Consider the following 22,245-nt stretch of genomic DNA (forward strand, 5'->3'; position numbering starts at 1 on the left):
TTACATATGTAGTTCATTGTTAATATACTTAATGATATATTTACTTATCATAGTATCATGTTAACTATATATATATCCATATATATATCATCATATAGTTTTTACAAGTTTTAACGTTCGTGAATCACCGGTCAACTTGGGTGGTCAATTGTCTATATGAAACATATTTCAATTAATCAAGTCTTAACAAGTTTGATTGCTTAACATGTTGGAAACATTTAATCATGTAAATATCAATCTCAATTAATATATATAAACATTGAAAAGTTTGAGTCACTACAGTACCTACCCGTTAAATAAATTTCGTCTCGAAATTTTAAGCAGTTGGAGGTGTTGACGTATCTTCTGGAAATAAATGCGGGTATTTCTTCTTCATCTGATCTTCACGCTCCCAGGTGAACTCGGGTCGTCTACGAGCATTCCATCGAACCTTAACAATTGGTATCTTGTTTTGCTTAAGTCTTTTAACCTCACGATCCATTATTTCGACGGGTTCTTCGATGAATTGAAGTTTTTCGTTGATTTGGATTTCATCTAACGGAATTGTGAGATCTTTTTTAGCAAAACATTTCTTCAAATTTGAGACGTGAAAAGTGTTATGTACAGCCGTGAGTTGTTGAGGTAACTCAAGTCGGTAAGCTACTGGTCCGACACGATCAATAATCTTGAATGGTCCAATATACCTTGGATTTAATTTCCCTCGTTTACCAAATCGAACAACGCCTTTCCAAGGTGCAACTTTAAGCATGACCATCTCTCCAATTTCAAATTCTATATCTTTTCTTTTAATGTCAGCGTAGCTCTTTTGTCGACTTTGGGCGGTTTTCAACCGTTGTTGAATTTGGATGATCTTCTCGGTAGTTTCTTGTATAATCTCTGGACCCGTAATCTGTCTATCTCCCACTTCACTCCAACAAATTGGAGACCTGCACTTTCTACCATAAAGTGCTTCAAACGGCGCCATCTCAATGCTTGAATGGTAGCTGTTGTTGTAGGAAAATTCTGCTAATGGTAGATGTCGATCCCAACTGTTTCCGAAATCAATAACACATGCTCGTAGCATGTCTTCAAGCGTTTGTATCGTCCTTTCGCTCTGCCCATCAGTTTTTGGATGATAGGCAGTACTCATGTCTAGACGAGTTCCTAATGCTTGCTGTAATATCTGCCAAAATCTTGAAATAAATCTGCCATCCCTATCAGAGATAATAGAGATTGATATTCCATGTCTGGAGACGACTTCCTTCAAATACAGTCGTGCTAACTTCTCCATCTTGTCATCTTCTCTTATTGGCAGGAAGTGTGCTGATTTGGTGAGACGATCAACTATTACCCAAATAGTATCAAAACCACTTGCAGTCCTTGGCAATTTAGTGATGAAATCCATGGTAATGTTTTCCCATTTCCATTCCGGGATTTCGGGTTGTTGAAGTAGACCTGATGGTTTCTGATGCTCAGCTTTGACCTTAGAACACGTCAAACATTCTCCTACGTATTTAGCAACATCGGCTTTCATACCCGGCCACCAAAAATGTTTCTTGAGATCCTTGTACATCTTCCCCGTTCCAGGATGTATTGAGTATCTGGTTTTATGAGCTTCTCTAAGTACCATTTCTCTCATATCTCCAAATTTTGGTACCCAAATCCTTTCAGCCCTATACCGGGTTCCGTCTTCCCGAATATTAAGATGCTTCTCCGATCCTTTGGGTATTTCATCCTTTAAATTTCCCTCTTTTAAAACTCCTTGTTGCGCCTCCTTTATTTGATTAGTAAGGTTATTATGAATCATTATATTCATAGATTTTACTCGAATGGGTTCTCTGTCCTTCCTGCTCAAGGCATCGGCTACCACATTTGCCTTCCCCGGGTGGTAACGAATCTCAAAGTCGTAATCATTCAATAATTCAATCCACCTACGTTGCCTCATATTCAGTTGTTTCTGATTAAATATGTGTTGAAGACTTTTGTGGTCGGTATATATAATACTTTTGACCCCATATAAGTAGTGCCTCCAAGTCTTTAATGCAAAAACAACTGCGCCTAATTCCAAATCATGCGTCGTATAATTTTGTTCGTGAATCTTCAATTGTCTAGACGCATAAGCAATCACCTTCGTTCGTTGCATTAATACACAACCGAGACCTTGTTTTGATGCGTCACAATAAATCACAAAATCATCATTCCCTTCAGGCAATGACAATATAGGTGCCGTAGTTAGCTTTTTCTTCAATAACTGAAATGCTTTCTCTTGTTCATCATTCCATTCAAATTTCTTCCCTTTATGCGTTAATGCAGTCAAGGGTTTTGCTATTCTGGAAAAGTCTTGGATGAACCTTCTGTAGTAACCAGCTAGTCCTAAAAACTGGCGTATGTGTTTCGGAGTTTTCGGGGTTTCCCACTTTTCAACAGTTTCTATCTTTGCCGGATCTACCTTAATACCTTCTTTGTTCACTATGTGACCGAGGAATTGAACTTCTTCCAACCAAAATGCACACTTTGAAAATTTAGCGTACAATTCTTCCTGCCTCAATACTTCTAACACCTTTCTCAAATGTTCACCGTGTTCTTGGTCATTCTTTGAGTAAATAAGTATGTCATCAATGAAAACAATGACAAACTTGTCAAGGTATGGTCCACACACTCGGTTCATAAGGTTCATGAACACAGCTGGTGCATTAGTTAAACCAAACGGCATGACCATAAACTCGTAATGACCGTAACGTGTTCTGAAAGCAGTCTTTGGAATATCATCTTCTTTCACCCGCATTTGATGATACCCGGAACGTAAGTCAATCTTTGAATAAACAGACGAGCCTTGTAGTTGATCAAATAAGTCGTCGATTCTTGGTAGTGGGTAGCGGTTCTTGATGGTAAGTTTGTTCAACTCTCGGTAGTTGATACACAACCTGAATATACCATCTTTCTTCTTGACAAACAAAACAGGAGCTCCCCACGGTGATGTGCTTGGTCGAATGAAACCACGCTCTAAAAGTTCTTGTAATTGGCTTTACAGTTCTTTCATCTCGCTGGGTGCGAGTCTGTAAGGAGCACGAGCTATTGGTGCAGCTCCTGGTACAAGATCTATTTGAAATTCAACGGATCGATGTGGGGGTAATCCCGGTAATTCTTTCAGAAATACATCGGGAAATTCTTTTGCGACGGGAACATCATTGATGCTCTTTTCTTCAGTTTGTACTTTCTCGACGTGTGCTAGAACAGCATAGCAACCTTTTCTTATTAGTTTTTGTGCCTTCAAATTACTAATAAGATGTAGCTTCGTGTTGCCCTTTTCTCCGTACACCATTAAGGGTTTTCCTTTTTCTCGTATAATGCGAATTGCATTTTTGTAACAAACGATCTCTGCTTTCACTTCTTTCAACCAGTCCATACCGATTATCACATCAAAACTCCCTAACTCTACTGGTATCAAATCAATCTTAAATGTTTCGCTAACCAGTTTAATTTCTCGATTCCGACATATATTATCTGCTGAAATTAATTTACCATTTGCTAATTCGAGTAAAAATTTACTATCCAAAGGCGTCAATGGACAACTTAATTTAGCACAAAAATCTCTACTCATATAGCTTCTATCCGCACCCGAATCAAATAAAACGTAAGCAGATTTATTGTCAATAAGAAACGTACCCGTAACAAGCTCCGGGTCTTCCTGTGCCTCTACCGCATTAATATTGAAAACTCTTCTGCGACCTTGTCCATTCGTGTTCTCCTGGTTCGGGCAATTTCTAATAATGTGGCCCGGTTTTCCACATTTATAACAAACTACATTGGCATAACTTGCTCCGACACTACTTGCTCCACCATTACTCGTTCCGACACCATTTGTTCCTTTCGTTCTATTAACCCCTGGTCCGTAGACCTCACACTTCGCCGCGCTATGACCATTTCTTTTACACTTGTTGCAAAATTTGGTGCAGAACCCCGAGTGTTACTTTTCACACCTTTGGCATAGCTGCTTCTAATTGTTGTTGTTGCGGTTATTATTGTTGTTGGGATGATTGTTGTAGTTGCTGTTGTTGTTGTTGTTGCTGTTGTTGTTGTTGTTGGGCCATTTGGTGTAGTTGCGATTGATGTTGCGATTGTTGGGATAATTGTTGCGATTATTGCTGTAATTGCTGTTGTTGTTGTATTGGTGATTCTTATCACCGTTTTCCTCCCACTTTCTTTTGACTTGCTTCACATTGGCCTCTTCAGCAGTCTGTTCTTTAATTCTTTCTTCAATCTGGTTCACTAGTTTGTGAGCCATTCTACATGCCTGTTGTATGGAGGCGGGCTCGTGTGAACTTATATCTTCTTGGATTCTTTCCGGTAATCCTTTCACAAACGCGTCGATCTTCTCTTCCTCATCTTCGAATGCTCCCGGACACAATAGGCACAATTCTGTGAATCGTCTTTCGTACGTGGTAATATCAAATCCTTGGGTTCGTAACCCTCTAAGTTCTGTCTTGAGCTTATTGACCTCGGTTCTGGGACGGTACTTCTCGTTCATCAAGTGCTTGAATGCTGACCACGGTAGTGCGTACGCATCGTCTTATCCCACTTGCTCTAGATAGGTATTCCACCATGTTAACGCAGAACCTGTGAAGGTATGCGTAGCGTACTTCACTTTGTCCTCTTCAGTACACTTACTTATGGCAAACACCGATTCGACCTTCTCGGTCCACCGTTTTAATCCGATCGGTCCTTCGGTTCCATCAAATTCCAAAGGTTTGCAGGCAGTGAATTCTTTGTAGGTGCATCCTACACGATTTCCTGTACTGTTAGATCCAAGGTTATTGTTGGTATGTAGCGCAGCCTGTACTGCGGCTATGTTTGAAGCTAGAAAAGTATGGAATTCCTCTTCATTCATATTCACGGTGTGTCGAGTAGTTGGTGCCATTTCCTTCAAAATAGTCAAATGGAACAAGTTAATCATACAGAATATTAAGAGTAGTTAATAGTATTTCGTAGCATAATATGAACTCATTTATAAAAGCTTTTTCTTCATATTAGCGTTTTATAAGTTTAAATTCGGGTAGTACCTACCCGTTAAGTTCATACTTAGTAGCTAATATACAATTCAACTACTACAATTCTATATGAAAAACTGATTATAATAATATTTCGCGTTCAAACTTTTACACAATATTTTACAAACTTACAATACCGCTTATTTTACATATAGCATGAAATATAGCACACAATAAATTTGATACAAGATGGTTGTGAAGATAATTCTAGCTAGTACACAAGTCGTTCAGCAAAGGCAATAAAGACACGTAATTCATACGTCCAGAAACAAGTCATGCATTCTGGTTTTACTAGGATTACTTCCCATCCTTGGTCTTGTGGAACATAACCCTTATGGCCGTTGATAAGACAGCGTGTTGTAACGTCGTCAAAGGGACGAGGGTTACGTAATGTCCAACAGTCCCGTAACAATCTAAAAACCTCATTTCTTACCCCAATTACCGACTCCGTCACTTGTGGGAAAGTTTTGTTTAATAGTTGTAGCCCAATGTTCTTGTTCTCACTTTGGTGAGAAGCGAACATTACTAATCCGTAAGCATAACATGCTTCTTTATGTTGCATGTTAGCCGCTTTTTCTAAATCACGAAGTCCAATATTCGGATATATTGAGTCAAAATAATTTCTTAACCCATTGTGTAAAATAGCATTTGGGTTCCCCGCAATATATGCGTCAAAGTAAACACATCGTAACTTATGGATTTCCCAATGTGATATCCCCCATCTTTCGAACGAAAGCCTTTTATAAACCAAGGCATTCTTGGAACGTTCTTCGAATGTCTTACAAACTGATCTCGCCTTAAATAGTTGTGCTGAAGAATTATGACCGACTCTAGACAAGATTTCATCAATCATGTCTCCGGGTAGGTCTCTTAAAATATTGGGTTGTCTATCCATTTTGTGTTTTTATACTGTAAAATAGACAAGAGTTAGATTCATAAAAAAAAAAATACTTATTAATACAAGCAATTTTTACATATATCATAAAGCATAAGCACACTATATTACATATATTACACCACACGAATGCAACTATCTTATTCCGACTCGCTTGTTTCTTCTTATTCGGTTTTGGTTCGTTTTGCCAAGTTTCTAGGGATATATGATGTTCCCCTAATATGAGCCGTCGTTTTCCACATTGGTTTAGAAAAACCTGGTGGTTTAGAAGTACCCGGGTCATTGTTACAACTTAAGGACTTCGGGGGTTGACGATACATATAAAGTTCATCGGGGTTGGAATTAGATTTCTCTATTTTTATGCCCTTTCCCTTATTATTTTCTTTTGCCTTTTTAAATTCAGTTGGGGTAATTTCTATAACATCAACGGAATTCTCGTCGGAATCCGATTCATAGGAGAATTGATAATCCTCCCAATATTTTGCTTCCTTGGCGGAAACACCATTGACCATAATTAACCTTGGTCGGTTGGTTGAGGATTTTCTTTTACTTAACCGTTTTATTATTTCCCCCACCGGTTCTATTTCTTCATCCGGTTCCGATTCTTCTTCCGGTTCCGATTCTTCTTCCGGTTCCGACTCTTCTTCCGGTTCCTCTTCGGGAACTTGTGAATCAGTCCACGAATCATTCCAATTTACATTTGACTCTTCATTATTATTAGGTGAGTCAATAGGACTTGTTCTAGAGGTAGACATCTATCACATAATATCAAACGCGTTAAGAGATTAATATATCACATAATATTCACATGTTAAAAATATATAGTTTCCAAAAAAATTTGTTAAGCAATCATTTTTCAAGTAAACACGGTCAAAGTCCAGACTCACTAATGCATCCTAACAAACTCGATAAGAAACACTAATGCAAATTTCTGGTTCTCTAAGACCAACGCTCGGATACCAACTGAAATGTCCCGTTCATATTGATTAAAAACGTTCCATATTAATTGATTTCGTTGCGAGGTTTTGACCTCTATATGAGACATTTTTCAAAGACTGCATTCATTTTTAAAACAAACCATAACCTTTATTTCATAAATAAAGGTTTAAAAAGCTTTACGTAGATTATCAAATAATGATAATCTAAAATATCCTGTTTACACACGACCATTACATAATGGTTTACAATACAAATATGTTACATCGAAATCAGTTTCTTGAATGCAGTTTTTACACAATATCATACAAACATGGACTCCAAATCTTGTCCTTATTTTAGTATGCAACAGCGGAAGCTCTTAATATTCACCTGAGAATAAACATGCTTTAAACGTCAACAAAAATGTTGGTGAGTTATAGGTTTAACCTATATATATCAAATCATAACAATAGACCACAAGATTTCATATTTCAATACACATCCCATACATAGAGATAAAAATCATTCATATGGTGAACACCTGGTAACCGACATTAACAAGATGCATATATAAGAATATCCCCATCATTCCGGGACACCCTTCGGATATGATATAAATTTCGATGTACTAAAGCATCCGGTACTTTGGATGGGGTTTGTTAGGCCCAATAGATCTATCTTTAGGATTCGTGTCAATTAGGGTGTCTGTTCCCTAATTCTTAGATTACCAGACTTAATAAAAAGGGGCATATTCGATTTCGATAATTCAACCATAGAATGTAGTTTCACGTACTTGTGTCTATTTTGTAAATCATTTATAAAACCTGCATGTATTCTCATCCCAAAAATATTAGATTTTAAAAGTGGGACTATAACTCACTTTCACATATTTTTACTTCGTCGGGAAGTAAGGCTTGGCCACTGGTTGATTCACGAACCTATAACAATATATACATATATATCAAAGTATGTTTAAAATATATTTACAACACTTTTAATATATTTTGATGTTTTAAGTTTATTAAGTCAGTTGTCCTCGTTAGTAACCTACAACTAGTTGTCCACAGTTAGATGTACAGAAATAAATCGATAAATATTATCTTGAATCAATCCACGACCCAGTGTATACGTATCTCAGTATTGATCACAACTCAAACTATATATATTTTGGAATCAACCTCAACCCTGTATAGCTAACTCCAACATTCACATATAGAGTGTCTATGGTTGTTCCGAAATATATATAGATGTGTCGACATGATAGGTCAAAACATTGTATACGTGTCTATGGTATCTCAAGATTACATAATATACAATACAAGTTGATAAAGTTATGGTTGGAATAGATTTGTTACCAATTTTCACGTAGCTAAAATGAGAAAAATTATCCAATCTTGTTTTACCCATAACTTCTTCATTTTAAATCCGTTTTGAGTGAATAAAATTGCTATGGTTTCATATTGAACTCTATTTTATGAATCTAAACAGAAAAAGTATAGGTTTATAGTCGGAAAATAAGTTACAAGTCGTTTTTGTAAAGGTAGTCATTTCAGTCGAAAGAACGACGTCTAGATGACCATTTTAGAAAACATACTTCCACTTTGAGTTTAACCATAATTTTTGGATATAGTTTCATGTTCATAATAAAAATCATTTTCTCAGAATAACAACTTTTAAATCAAAGTTTATCATAGTTTTTAATTAACTAACCCAAAACAGCCCGCGGTGTTACTACAACGGCGTAAATCCGGTTTTACGGTGTTTTTCGTGTTTCCAGGTTTTAAATAATTAAGTTAGCATATCATATAGATATAGAACATGTGTTTAGTTGATTTTAAAAGTCAAGTTAGAAGGATTAACTTTTGTTTGCGAACAAGTTTAGAATTAACTAAACTATGTTCTAGTGATTACAAGTTTAAACTTTCGAATAAGATAGCTTTATATGTATGAATCGAATGATGTTATGAACATCATTACTACCTTAAGTTCCTTGGATAAACCTACTGGAAAAGAGAAAAATGGATCTAGCTTCAACGGATCCTTGGATGGCTCGAAGTTCTTGAAGCAGAATCATGACACGAAAACAAGTTCAAGTAAGATCATCACTTGAAATAAGATTGTTATAGTTATAGAAATTGAACCAAAGTTTGAATATGATTATTACCTTGTATTAGAATGATAACCTACTGTAAGAAACAAAGATTTATTGAGGTTGGATGATCACCTTACAAGATTGAAAGTGAGCTAGCAAACTTGAAAGTATTCTTGATTTTATGTAACTAGAACTTGTAGAATATATGAAGAACACTTAGAACTTGAAGATAGAACTTGAGAGAGATCAATTAGATGAAGAAAATTGAAGAATGAAAGTGTTTGTAGGTGTTTTTGGTCGTTGGTGTATGGATTAGATATAAAGGATATGTAATTTTGTTTTCATGTAAATAAGTCATGAATGATTACTCATATTTTTGTAATTTTATGAGATATTTCATGCTAGTTGCCAAATGATGGTTCCCACATGTGTTAGGTGACTCACATGGGCTGCTAAGAGCTGATCATTGGAGTGTATATACCAATAGTACATACATCTAAAAGCTGTGTATTGTACGAGTACGAATACGGGTGCATACGAGTAGAATTGTTGATGAAACTGAACGAGGATGTAATTGTAAGCATTTTTGTTAAGTAGAAGTATTTTGATAAGTGTATTGAAGTCTTTCAAAAGTGTATAGATACATATTAAAACACTACATGTATATACATTTTAACTGAGTCGTTAAGTCATCGTTAGTCGTTACATGTAAGTGTTGTTTTGAAACCTTTAGGTTAACGATCTTGTTAAATGTTGTTAACCCAATGTTTATAATATCAAATGAGATTTTAAATTATTATATTATCATGATATTATCATGTATGAATATCTCTTAATATGATATATATACATTAAATGTCTTTACAACGATAATCGTTACATATATGTCTCGTTTAAAAATCATTAAGTTAGTAGTCTTGTTTTTACATATGTAGTTCATTGTTAATATACTTAATGATATGTTTACTTATCATAGTATCATGTTAACTATATATATATATCCATATATATGTCATCATATAGTTTTTACAAGTTTTAACGTTCGTGAATCACCGGTCAACTTGGGTGGTCAATTGTCTATATGAAACATATTTCAATTAATCAAGTCTTAACAAGTTTGATTGCTTAACATGTTGGAAACATTTAATCATGTAAATATTAATCTCAATTAATATATATAAACATGGAAAAGTTCGGGTCACTACAGAGTTAATCTGTACACAGATTGAGTTCAGTAAGTTCTCTGAGTTCTCTTGCATCCTTGGTTCTCTCTATATCCTCACCCTATACATGTAAACATAAACGTAACAAATTACATTTACATGTTTACTTATAAATGTTACTCAATGTTAATATTTATCGACAACAAAAGTTAAAAATTACAAAATGCGCTCCGCATGTAAATGAATGTTGGCATGTTCATAAATACATATGTGAATGAAAATATGTAAATTGAAGTTTAAAGGTAACTTTGAGCTATTTTGCGTTTAACCTTAATTCACATATGATTGAATCTACTTCGAAAAATCTTATAGTTGTTTGTTTTTGAAGTTATTTATTTCGCCTTTTCTGGTTCTCATTTTAACCTTTTAATTACTATATACTTAAAATTACCTAACGGTTATAACGCATTTAAATACCGGCCGCTAGTCAATGGCGCTTTGGATATTTACTATACATATGTAAATTGAATATTGATGCAAGTTCTTAATGGTTGATCTAATCATGTAGGAATTGGAGGTGGCATGAACCTTAGAGATGGTGTAGATGCATCTGGACGAAAGCCAACAGTACGTTTCTTACAACTTAAGTGCTTCTGGTAGCAGAGATATTTTCAATAAGTAGTTAACAAACTTTGTTTTGACTTTTATATATGGGTGAGTTTTTATTTTCACCCTTAAAGAATGTCCAAATTATTGAACATCTAGAAAAGGGCTCCAAAAGTTTGAATCTTTTTATGGGTACAATCAAACAGTGTTAATGAAACAAAATAAAAATTTAATTACTTAGAGCATTCTCATTCATGATACACTTCTTCATATTAACACACTACCACATCAGCGCCACATCATCATTTCCTCCCCATTTCCTTCTCATCACTAACTCATCACAATTCACTCACAACCATGATATACTATCACATGGATCCACTTTATTAATTTTATTATTAAACTTAATTGTATTATTATTAATTTTAGCCACTCAATGTTACTTTTTGACTGCAAATTCTTCATATCTCATGTGATGCAAAATGTCAAATATTCACGAAAAGGATCATGATTAGATATTAGCTAAGGATTGGCACTTGACTCCCATTGGAGCCAATTATTGGCATTAGGATTGGCAGTTGGAAGACAAGAGCATTGGGAATGCTCTTAGGGGATGTTTAATTTTTTTTCTTCTTAATTTGCGTTTGTTTTCATTTGCCTTCGTTTGGAAAACAGTGTCCGATTCTATGTCTTCTAGAAACAAACCGATTTCAGATTAAATGACAAAGAAACAACAATTTTACTTGCCGAATTAAAAGCCGTACAGAAACATATCATTAAATAAAATAGGCCCTTAGTACGATATGCAATAACCCAAAGTGATTGATAATATTGTGCTCAAACTGTTGCATGTAACCATTATTCAGGGGAAAGGTGTTTACCAATTTGTTGACAAGTATGGTGCTAATGTTGATGGATACAGGTATGAGGTATCATGTTTAATTTCAAATTACACTTCATTTTCATGTTCCAAATTACTTTAAAAACATAGCTGAATCCATAAAATTTACAATGTAATCTGTATATACAGTCCCATCTACAACGAAGAAGAATGGTCTCCAAGTGGTGATGTCTATGCCGGAGGTAAGAATCTCATATTTGTCGTTATATCGCATAAATATATATCATGTGTGTGCGAACAATTAAACTAATTATTGTGACTTAACATATGTTACTTGTTGTCAAATACTATGAAAGATGATTATTGTTCAAATCATATCACCTAAAGATATGCTTCTAGAATTCTAGTGAGGTTTTGAACCTAAAACCTCGTGTAAAAATATGAGGACTAATTAACAAAAGGCTATCTTGAGCGGTGGCGAATCTAGGATGAACATTCAACGGGGTCCCAAAAAAAATTTCAAAGCTAATTATATTTGAAAGGTACTTTAGTGGTTGTTTACCTCCAAAAAAGTATAAATTTTAAAAATATATGGGGTCCTATAGTTAAATTTAATAGTGTCCTGTACAATTTGAAGTATACATTATATAAAAAAATTTCTCACTAATGGGTCATAGGACCCCACTCCCTATAGTGTAGAGTCGCGCCTGATTATTCTTGAGATGGTTTGAATTGCTAAATACTCGATTGAAAATCATTCTTGTTCTGAGAGGATATATTGAATATGAATGCAGTTATGCAGGTGTAACAGGGTTATTGATATGGGCTGTTACCTTGGCTGGAATTTTAGGAGGAGGTGCTCTACTAGTTTACAGCACAAGTGCTTTGTCACAGTAAAATCATCCATGATTCTTTTTATTATTGTTCATGTGGTCTACCAGTTACTTTAATATGGTCCATTAAATAGGATCCTTAAGCAAAATATACACACGGAACTTTGTTTGTTCTTGTTTGTCATATGCTTCTAAAAGAAAATTATGTGTTATGCTCTTGTTTTACCTTCTTCCTATTCTTATTTATTGCACTCTAAACAACTCTAAGACTATTAAAAGAAACATAAATAACCCAAATAGGCTTTTGTATAGATGGAAAAAATTGTTTAAAATAACTTGAATCTCAAGATTTTTATACATGGGTCTGAAAATAAAGCAACCAAGTTTGGTTGACTTAGAAAATATAACATGGTAACAAAGGATTAAAAAAAAAAGGCAGCTGTTGGAGAATAAATATAATAATGAAACAGACTGTTCGGGTAAGATTAGATAACCTATATATAGGATACTGCATTTTGTCAAAACACTATTATATGTTTGTTTCACATCTAAATTCAAGTTTCGGATGTCATTACTGATAGATTCAAAGTACATAAACTAACAAGTGGCTTGTAAATGTCAACTAAGAATTAGTACCAACCCTGCTTTCTCACATAAAATAAATAAAATGCAAAATGATAATAATATTAAAGGGTTACAAAATGGTTTACAAGTTTCTACACTTCTTTACACATTTCCTCTACCAGATTTCTGACAAATTCGAATACCCGAAGCAAAATCTCACTTTGTGGATTGCTAAACCTATACGCAAACATTCCATTGGCATTTCATTAAATTTCTTCTAGTAATTGATCCTCTTCATTAAGTGGTGTCGAGTGTCGAGCGTATGAAGTAACTGCTTGCCCAGTTTCATCCATCATTGCCGCCCTGACCATCTGCATACGAAAAAAATGTTTTTAAGTCTGAATTTTGACCATGTTATTAAAAAAAAAAAAAAAAAAAAAAAAAAAAAAAAAAAAAAAAAAAACTTTTTAAGACACTTTTATGTGAAGAATGTCAAGTAATACTATGCCGTTTCCATACCTCAAATTAATAATATCAAATCTATGATAAGCAAGTTGCTATATAAAGTATAGAATATATCATATATGACATACCTTTTCAATTTCATCACAAAGGGGAAGGTTTTCTCTCAAGAACTGCAACGCGCGGTCTCTTCCCTGCCCCAACCTTCATGACAGTCAAACAAGTATTGAAACATGAGGAAGAGACCATTGAATATATGGTGCACGTGGCATACTAACTTACTTAACAACCTCTAAACGATTAAAATTCTGTTATATTTTTTAACGTGTCAAAACTATAAAACTACAATAATATTGGTTAATATGATTCAAACAGGTCAAAAGTCGCCTCAAGTGTATTTATATTGCATAAAGCTATAATATATTTGATACTTGATTATTTTATTAGTATATTTCTTTTAATGTGAAAAGCTTTAATACTATAAATTTCGATAAATATTTTTTTGTAACAACATTTAACACACTAACCATCCATAAAATTATAGAACTTCTACGACAAAAAGTGTTCCAGGTCGACCCAACCCTAACTAAAGTTATCATAATTCGATCCTTATAAACCATTTATAATAACACAGTGGGTGCCAAAAACACAGTAAGACAAAGAACCTGTAAATTGTTTTTTGTAGATTGTTTTCGTGTCATATTCCACATAATTGTATCCTTGCATAAACCAAGAGTAGAAGTCAAACCTTTGATCTCGATAGCTATACCAAGAGCCCTTCTTCAACACAATGTCCATCATTTCAGCACAGTCCAATATACATCCCTGCCATACATATTAACATTCGAGCATCAGGCTACGCAAATAAGAGGAAATCGCAATTTCAACACATTAAATGTTTTTTTTAGCACATCAAACTGGGTAACATAAAGTATCTAAAAAGGAAGCAAGTCAAAGGGGTAAAAAGTCACCCGGCGTCTAATTCTATGCATTAAACCTCCTAAACCATTTTTATAACCGAAATGGATTATAACTGAAAAAATAAATATAGCTTTTGTAATCATATTAGACGCAACAACTATCTACATATTAAATATTAAAACAGTGGACGAAAAATGTTCTGACTCATACAAAATTATTTGTTGGCCCGTTACCAAGCTACTGATCTCCCACAATTTCAAAAAAGTGCGAGAAGACACACACACAGCACGCGCTCGCACACACGCACGCGCGCAAACACACAGATATATAGAGAGAGACAAGAAAGAAATGCGAGTAAAACAAACCATTTTGCTGGCTCCCTCCCCGAATATAATTTCAAATTCTGCTTGCTTGTATGGTCTAGAAACCTACAATACATTACGAGAAGTTTTAGATCATATGAAAAAGCACCAGCTAATGAGAGGTTTTACCCAAAACAAAATAGTTCGTTCAGGTAATTTATTATAGATGGGATGGAAATATAGACCGATATGTGTTATTCACCTTACTCTTTTGAACTCTTACTCGAACCTTAAGCCCAATGTCCTCATCACCTTTCACCTGTTACACAACCAACAAATACACACTTCAATAATATAATATAATCATAGCTTTATTATGACCAAATGGCAGAAAGAGACATCGGACTTTTATGAACTTACAGACTTTATCTTGCCAATAGGTCGTATTTCAAGTCGAACAGATGCAAAAAACTTTAAAGCTATACCTCCACTTGTAACTTCTGGATTTCCATAAAAAACTCCTATCTAGTTTCAACACCAAAAGAAAACTATATGATAAAATAAACTTGCAATTTAATAATAATAATTAATAATTAATCTTCTTTAAAGCTTTAACCTTTATAATTATTTGTTTTAAAGGAAGAACAAAAATGGTAACATTCATATACCTTGTATCTTATTTGGTTGAGAAAAATGAGAGTACATCCAGCTTTAGATGCATTTCCTGACATCTTACGCAATGCTTGACTCATAAGACGTGCTTGCAAACCCATTTGTTGCATTCCAATCTCCCCCTATCAAACAAATTCAATATTAAGGTATCTGGAACGGGTCAAAATTGATGTTGTGGAAGCTGATGTTTTACTAACTCTTCATGTTCAAGACATTAGTTATGCTAGACATTCAAAATCATGAACAAAATAGATGCATACAGGTCATTAGGATCCAACCCGTTTTAACGTGAACCCATTTTGACCTGTTAGCAACACGCCCAACTCGCCCATATTGCCACCCCTACAGATAAACATATCACTTACTTCAATCTCAGCTCGTGGAGTAAGAGCAGATACAGAGTCAATGCAAATGAGATCAACCGCACCCGATCTACACATTCGGTCTGCAACTGGAAAAGTGGAAATAGAATATTTTCTTCTATGTTATTTTGGAAACCTTAATAACTTACGAAAACAATTCTGTCATGATGCAATTCATAACTTATCATATGCATCAAATTACAGAAGAAGAAAAAACTATTAGTACTTTCAAGTGCCATTTCTCCATTATCAGGTTGACAAACAATCAAATTTTCCACATCGACTCCTAAGGCTTTAGAATATGATGGATCAAACGCATGTTCTGCATCAACAAGCATTGCATTGCCTCCTAGTTTCTGCATGACTCAATACAAGATAAAAAGATCAAATTTTCGACAAAAAGAGATTTACATAAGTAACTTTGAAGAGCATTAGCAGAAGTCAAAGTCAACCTGAACTTCTGCAATGGCATGTAGTGCCAAAGTGGTCTTTCCACTACTTTCGGGTCCATAAATCTAAAGCCAACAAATCACACATAAGCTAAAGAACGCGATAAGTTGTTAGGAAGTTAATATATTGCAATAATGAAAGTCATATACCTATACAATTGTTTTAAAAATTTAAGTTCGTTCTTTTCGCCAAAAAAAATAAAAAATTAAAAAAAAATAAAAAATAAAAAAAAAAGTACCTCTACAATTCTCCCTTTAGGTAAGCCACCACCTAACGCAAGGTCTAACGGGAGACAGCCACTTGGAAATGTTTCACTGCAACAGGTAAAACGTGTTGCGTAAAGACACGAGTAATCCACAATTACTAGGGTTTTACACTTATACGTCATATAAGGTTAAGAAAGCAAAGTTTTCTTATTTTTATTTAACTTTCGATAGAGACCCATTAGGTAACTTGGTATATTAATTATCGCTAACACATCAAATGGGTTGAACGGGTTGAAAGTCACCCAGTTTGTGTTTTACTTTTAATACTTGCACGCCTCTTAAATAATAACTGCAGTGACACTCTTTTTGCAAGCATGAAGCATTGACTATTGTAATGGTGATACAATATGTTTGTGGTTAAGCCCGACCCATTTGCACTAGCATGACTAAATTAAATATTGTGTACACATCATGACCCCACTCAAAAACCATATACGTTTATATGCAAATGAAACATACACGAGAGCACCACCAAGACTTCCGAGTCTCGTCACACTCCCTTTCCCGAACGAGTTGTTAATATCATTCATTGCAGCTTCCAGTGCTTTTTGCTGCAATAACCGTATGGTGCGAGTCATTCAGTTGTAGATTGTAATACAAGGTTCAACATAAAAGTCTACAATACAATGTCTACAAATCTTGGAAATTTTCTGATAAAGAGTCCATATGAAAATGAAAATTAAATAAACAGAGGTTTTATATAAAGGCAGGTGGGTCAGTAGGTTCGGTAAGATGTACAAAAGGCTAACTATTAGTACAGATCGCAATGGGCAAGATTGGGTTGACCCGAAACACTTCTCACCCAAAAAACTAGTTAAACTAGTAATACTTATAACCAATGTTTTATTATTTTCGATAACTTTTTTGCAACATTCATTTTAAAGGAATTATGAATAAAAAAGACACTTTGGGCGACTTTCAACCCATATGACCTATTTCCTTTAAGCTACATTTTGTTTCACATACTTGACCAAATAGAGATCAAAATACAAGTATACAACCCAATCGAAGCATATAAATGAAAGAGCCAAGTTGTCACCCCTAGGTTAACGTAAATAGTGCTAATCGGATGTTTTTCTTCATTATATATGTGCGTACAGACAAACCAATGTCAAAAGGATATAGAAGTATATATGTATTGCTTGACCATAAGCATAAAATTAGATATCATAAATGAATTCATTTTCTCTATCTTTCAACACCATACTTGATAACGGGATGAGAAAAATTAAGTATTATCCCTAAATTTAATCAAAAGATTATATGGTTCCTGTTCTTGTATTGCATTCTTGACTTTAAAAGATCCAAAATTTCACAACTTGAGTAACCAAATAAGCATAGCAACATAAAGCACTATAGAGAATTTTAGTAGTCCCTAACTAGAATCAAATAATACTAGGTAACATGTTATGTTTCAGTTCTTGAATTGCACGAAAGACTTTAAAAGATGCAAAATTTCACAACTTAAGTAACCAGATAAGCATAGCAACATCAAAACATACATAAGATAACTAGCAAGAACTAAATTAAAATAGAATATAAGAAAATGATACCCTGTCAATAAAAGTGGAATCAGGGTCTGATGAAAGAGCGCCATTAACTCTAGAATCAAGATGTGAAATAACCCTAGTCTTTTTGGCGGCAAACAAAGATGTTGAGCGTGAAAAATTAGGGGTTTTGGAAAACTGAAAGGAAGAAAAAAGTGATTGTTGTTGATACCCTTGTAACTGGGAATGAAACCAATGGGGTTTTGAACAAAACGCCATATCCATGGTGCTTGCTTTTTACAATGTAAACAAAATTACAGTACTAATTTGAATTTTGGTAAATGGAAATATGTACAAAAAGGGGAAACGTAAATGAGAAGCAGGAACAGCTATCGCTGGAGGACCTAGTATTATAAATTTTTTGGGGCAAATGGGCCAAATCGTAATATAAGTAATATAAGTAGGGATGTCATCGGGTCGGGTTTAGGTAATTCCATACCCGAATCCGAGTAAAAATACTCATACAAAACTGGGACTTGAAATCGTCGGGTCCTCATTTACTTACAACAACAACAACAACATGCTCAATCCCACATGTGTGAGATATGGGGGAGGTGAGGCGTAGACAACTCTTCCTCTATCCTAGAAAAAAAGAAATCATTTCTCCACCCCGAGTGAAACACTCATAAGAGTAGAGAAAGTCCTCCATCTCTCTGTTCGACGGATAAAGAGATTGCTTCCAAAAGGACCTCCAGCCCAAAAAGTAGTAGGAAAATAAATAGAGATAATTTAAAAAATTTAAATTAATTTTTAAAAAAAAAAGAGTAAATAACTTAAATAAATAGAGATAAATAAATAAATAAAAAATAATAAAATCGATACGTCATGAAAATGGTAGGAGCGAGTTTCCATGGGTTTTAAAATCAAGTCTCGAGTTCAATATAGTCACTAAGCGACGGTCAAGCCGCCAATAAAACGACGCTAGGTGTTGCCACCAATAATGGGTCGTATATATATGTATGTATGTATATATATATATATATATATATATATATATATATATATATATATATATATATATATAATAATAACTAGATAAGTGATGCCTCACGTTGTTGCGGCAAGCAAAGAGTTGCAGAATAGATCAAAATATGACGGACTAACCCATCAAGGCATCGAGAACTATTTGAGTATTTGTAGAACATTTTAGCTTTTTTATATGATTATATGATCTTTTAACAAATTAGAAGATTGCAAGTCGCAACAATTTCAATTCAAAATGGACAGAGTTTGCCCATTTAACCTGCTTAAAGCTAACATTTATTAGAAATTGAGTAGTCTTTATTATAGAAGATTTATTTTCGCCCATCTATTTAATTCCAAAACCAATGAACAACTTAAAAAAAAAAAAAAAAAAAAAAACCAATGAACAAAACAAAAAAGCCAATACAAACCTTGGAACGCGATTGGACATGAGCACCGCATATCATCCTCAAACTGACGGGCAAAGCGAACGCACAATACAAACCTTGGAAGATATGTTACGGGCGTGCATTGTCGATTTTGGAAAAGCTTGGGACAAGCACTTACCTCTCGCCGAATTCTCTTACAACAATAGTTATCACGCGAGTATAAAAGCCGCACCTTTCGAAGCGTTATATGGCCGCAAATGTCGTTCTCCTCTTTGTTGGGCCGAGGTAGGCGACGTACAAATCACCGGACCCGAACTCATTCACGAAACCACCGAGAAGATCGTTCAAATCCGAGATAGGCTTCGGACGGCCCGGAGTCGTCAAAAGTGCTATACCGACAAAAGACGCAACGACCTCGAATTTCAAGTCGGTGACCGAGTAATGTTAAAAGTCGCACCTTGGAAAGGTGTAATCCGTTTCGGGAAATGCGGGAAGCTAAATCCGCGGTATATTGGTCCTTTCGAAATCTTGGAGCGTATTGGAACCGTTGCTTATCGTTTAAATCTTCCGCCTAAATTGAGCTCCGTTCATCCTACTTTCCATGTATCTAACTTGAAAAAGTGTCTTGCCGAACCCGATATCGTCATCCCTCTCGAGGAGCTTGCTATTGATGACAAACTTCATTTTGTGGAGGAACCGGTTGAAATTGTGGACACCTCCGTCAAGACGTTGAAACAAAGCCGAATCCCGATTGTCAAGGTTCGTTGAAATGCCAAAAGAGGACCCGAGTTTACTTGGGAAAGACAAGACCAAATGCGAAGGAAATACCCTCACTTGTTCCCAGTTCCGGAAACGCAAGATTCCGAGGAAGAAACAACGATTACTACGCCTACTTAAATTTCGGGACGAAATTTCTTTTAAGGAGTAGGTAATGTAACATCCCGCCTTTTTCCGTTTACTTTTTCGTTTAATTATTTAAAGTCCGTTATATGTTTATAACATCCTTCGTTAATACGCGTTTTAAATTATCTCGTTTAGGTAATTCACGCACCCGATTCAAAGTGGAGGGACTAAACTTGCCAAGAGGCCAAAGATTTGACAGGTCAACTAGTCAAACCTTCAACCTCATCCATTCATTATTCCATTTTCTTTTCTCTTTTCTTTTACTACTTTCACAATTTCTCTCAATCTTCATCTCAAAGAATCATCATCCATTTCAAATCTAGCAAGCTTCAATCCAAACAAATTGCATTTTTGGAATTCTTGCAACTTCCTCTTCGATTCCATACCGATTACATCTCATTTGGGTAACTTTCTAAAATCACTAGATTTTGTGTTCTTGATGTTTTTAACTTATAAAGTTGTTAATTAGTGTCTATGGCTCAGGTCTAACATGAATATATGATTTATATGTTCGATCTTGTTATTTTTAGTAACTAGCATGAACTTGAAAGTTTGGTGTGTTTGATTGATGATTTGTTTGCTTAAATGTTGTTGTTATGATAAAGTGCATGTATTAAATGTGTTCCTAGTATCACTAGCTTCAATTTGATGTGTAGGTTGCTTTAGAAAACTTCATGAACTTGATTAGTGATTTTGGTGAAATTGGGTTAGGGTTTGATGAGCTTGAAATGGACTTTTGATGCTTTGAATGACATGAAATGTTATTTGTAAGTGTTAGGTTGTATTGTATGCTTGATTACCTTCGAAACGGCATATCGTTCATGTAAATTGGTTGCTGAATCATCGAATTGCATTTATGAACTTGGATGCATTAAATGAGGAGCTTTGAATGTAATTTTGGTTGTTGAAAAGGTAAATGTGATTGATGAAATGTGTTTAGTTGTTTTCCTTGTTAAAATACATTTCCGATGATATAAGATACATGTTTTGGTTATTTGCGGGTCATAAATGGTGATTGTTTGAAGTTAGGTTCGTGCATTAAACTTGAAAACTGCCAGAATTTCTGTGTACAGGTACTGGCGCGGCGCGCCATAACCCCGCGCGGCGCGCCAAAGTGGGCTGACCAACTTATCATTTAGAGGAAAAATGTTTGCTATGCTAGGGACCTCCGATTCGCATGAAACTTGTTCTAATATGCTTATATATGAATAACTAGCACAGAAAAATAGTTCGGGACCCGACCCGAACGTGTTGACTTTTTCGTTGACTTTGACTGACCAAAGTTTGACTTTTTGTCAAACTTAACCAAATGATTATGCAATCTTTCTAACTTGTTTCTATACTTGTATCTTGCATGAAACTTGACAAATTGATTCACATGCTACATAATCGAGTCGTAACGAGCCATATGACTAATTGAACATCTTTGACCTATCGTGTTACCGTTATTGATACGGCCTATTTGTTTAGGTCAAGACTAGCATTGTTCTTTGCACACGTTACTTGTTGAAGTACTTATTACTCGTGCACACAAGGTGAGATCTGTAACAACCCGTCCTTATCCACCTGGACGAAGTCATCAACATTTGGTCCCATTGCAATGATCGACTCCAAGTAATGTCCTTAAAATGATCAAATGCACAGCGGAAGACTTTTTTCATACCTGAGAATAAACATGCTTAAAAGTGTCAACCAAAAGGTTGGTGAGTTCATAGGTTTATCATAACAATCATTTCAATATTTTAATAGACCACAAGATTTCATAATCATAAACATAATACACTCGCAAGTGTATGTAAAGCATTCTAAGTGGTTGAGCACTTGGTAACCATACTTAACATTTAATCACGTCGCATATTCCCTTTATTATGAAATCTCACTACACCGTACCAAGTGTAGTCACCGAAACGAAGTACTGTGCAACCGTTGAATACTGGTCGTCCAGTCCGGTTGGGGTTGTCAGGCCCGATAGATCTATCAACAGGATTCGCGTTTACAATACCCATGTAAATAGTAGTTACCAAGCTACAGGGAAATATGCCAGTGGTACAACTCAACGTAGAATATAT

The 22,245-nt window shown here is 35.0% G+C and overlaps 2 protein-coding genes across 3 annotated transcripts in view; one reads left to right on the forward strand and one right to left on the reverse strand.

The window, feature by feature from the left end:
* The window catches only part of LOC139853529 (photosystem II 10 kDa polypeptide, chloroplastic-like), a 58,259-nt gene extending 45,820 nt beyond the window's left edge, over positions 1-12,439 (forward strand). Inside the window, exons 4-7 of the mRNA XM_071842920.1 lie at positions 10,664-10,722; positions 11,568-11,623; positions 11,732-11,784; positions 12,345-12,439. Of these exons, the coding sequence (XP_071699021.1) occupies positions 10,664-10,722; positions 11,568-11,623; positions 11,732-11,784; positions 12,345-12,439 (263 nt within the window). The remainder of the gene's footprint in view (positions 1-10,663; positions 10,723-11,567; positions 11,624-11,731; positions 11,785-12,344) is intronic.
* Positions 12,440-13,043: 604 nt separating this feature from the next.
* On the reverse strand, positions 13,044-18,229 carry LOC139852644 (DNA repair protein recA homolog 1, chloroplastic-like). Of its 2 annotated transcripts, none has more exons than XM_071841956.1 (13): positions 17,928-18,229; positions 16,834-16,925; positions 16,347-16,422; positions 16,111-16,173; positions 15,885-16,014; positions 15,662-15,747; positions 15,293-15,418; positions 15,045-15,149; positions 14,887-14,943; positions 14,688-14,750; positions 14,150-14,226; positions 13,533-13,605; positions 13,044-13,310 (listed from the first exon to the last, which is right to left on the reverse strand). In XM_071841956.1, the coding sequence occupies exons 1-13, from the start codon at positions 18,144-18,146 to the stop codon at positions 13,206-13,208; spliced, it is 1,272 nt and encodes a 423-aa protein (XP_071698057.1). In that variant the 5' UTR covers positions 18,147-18,229; the 3' UTR covers positions 13,044-13,205. The 2 variants fall into 2 exon arrangements, with proteins under 2 accessions (XP_071698057.1, XP_071698058.1); XM_071841957.1 differs by having other exon boundaries at positions 14,067-14,226.
* Positions 18,230-22,245: the final 4,016 nt, after the last annotated feature.

Source organism: Rutidosis leptorrhynchoides, chromosome 6, assembly GCF_046630445.1.
Source record: "Rutidosis leptorrhynchoides isolate AG116_Rl617_1_P2 chromosome 6, CSIRO_AGI_Rlap_v1, whole genome shotgun sequence".
NCBI classification, from domain to species: domain Eukaryota; kingdom Viridiplantae; phylum Streptophyta; class Magnoliopsida; order Asterales; family Asteraceae; genus Rutidosis; species Rutidosis leptorrhynchoides.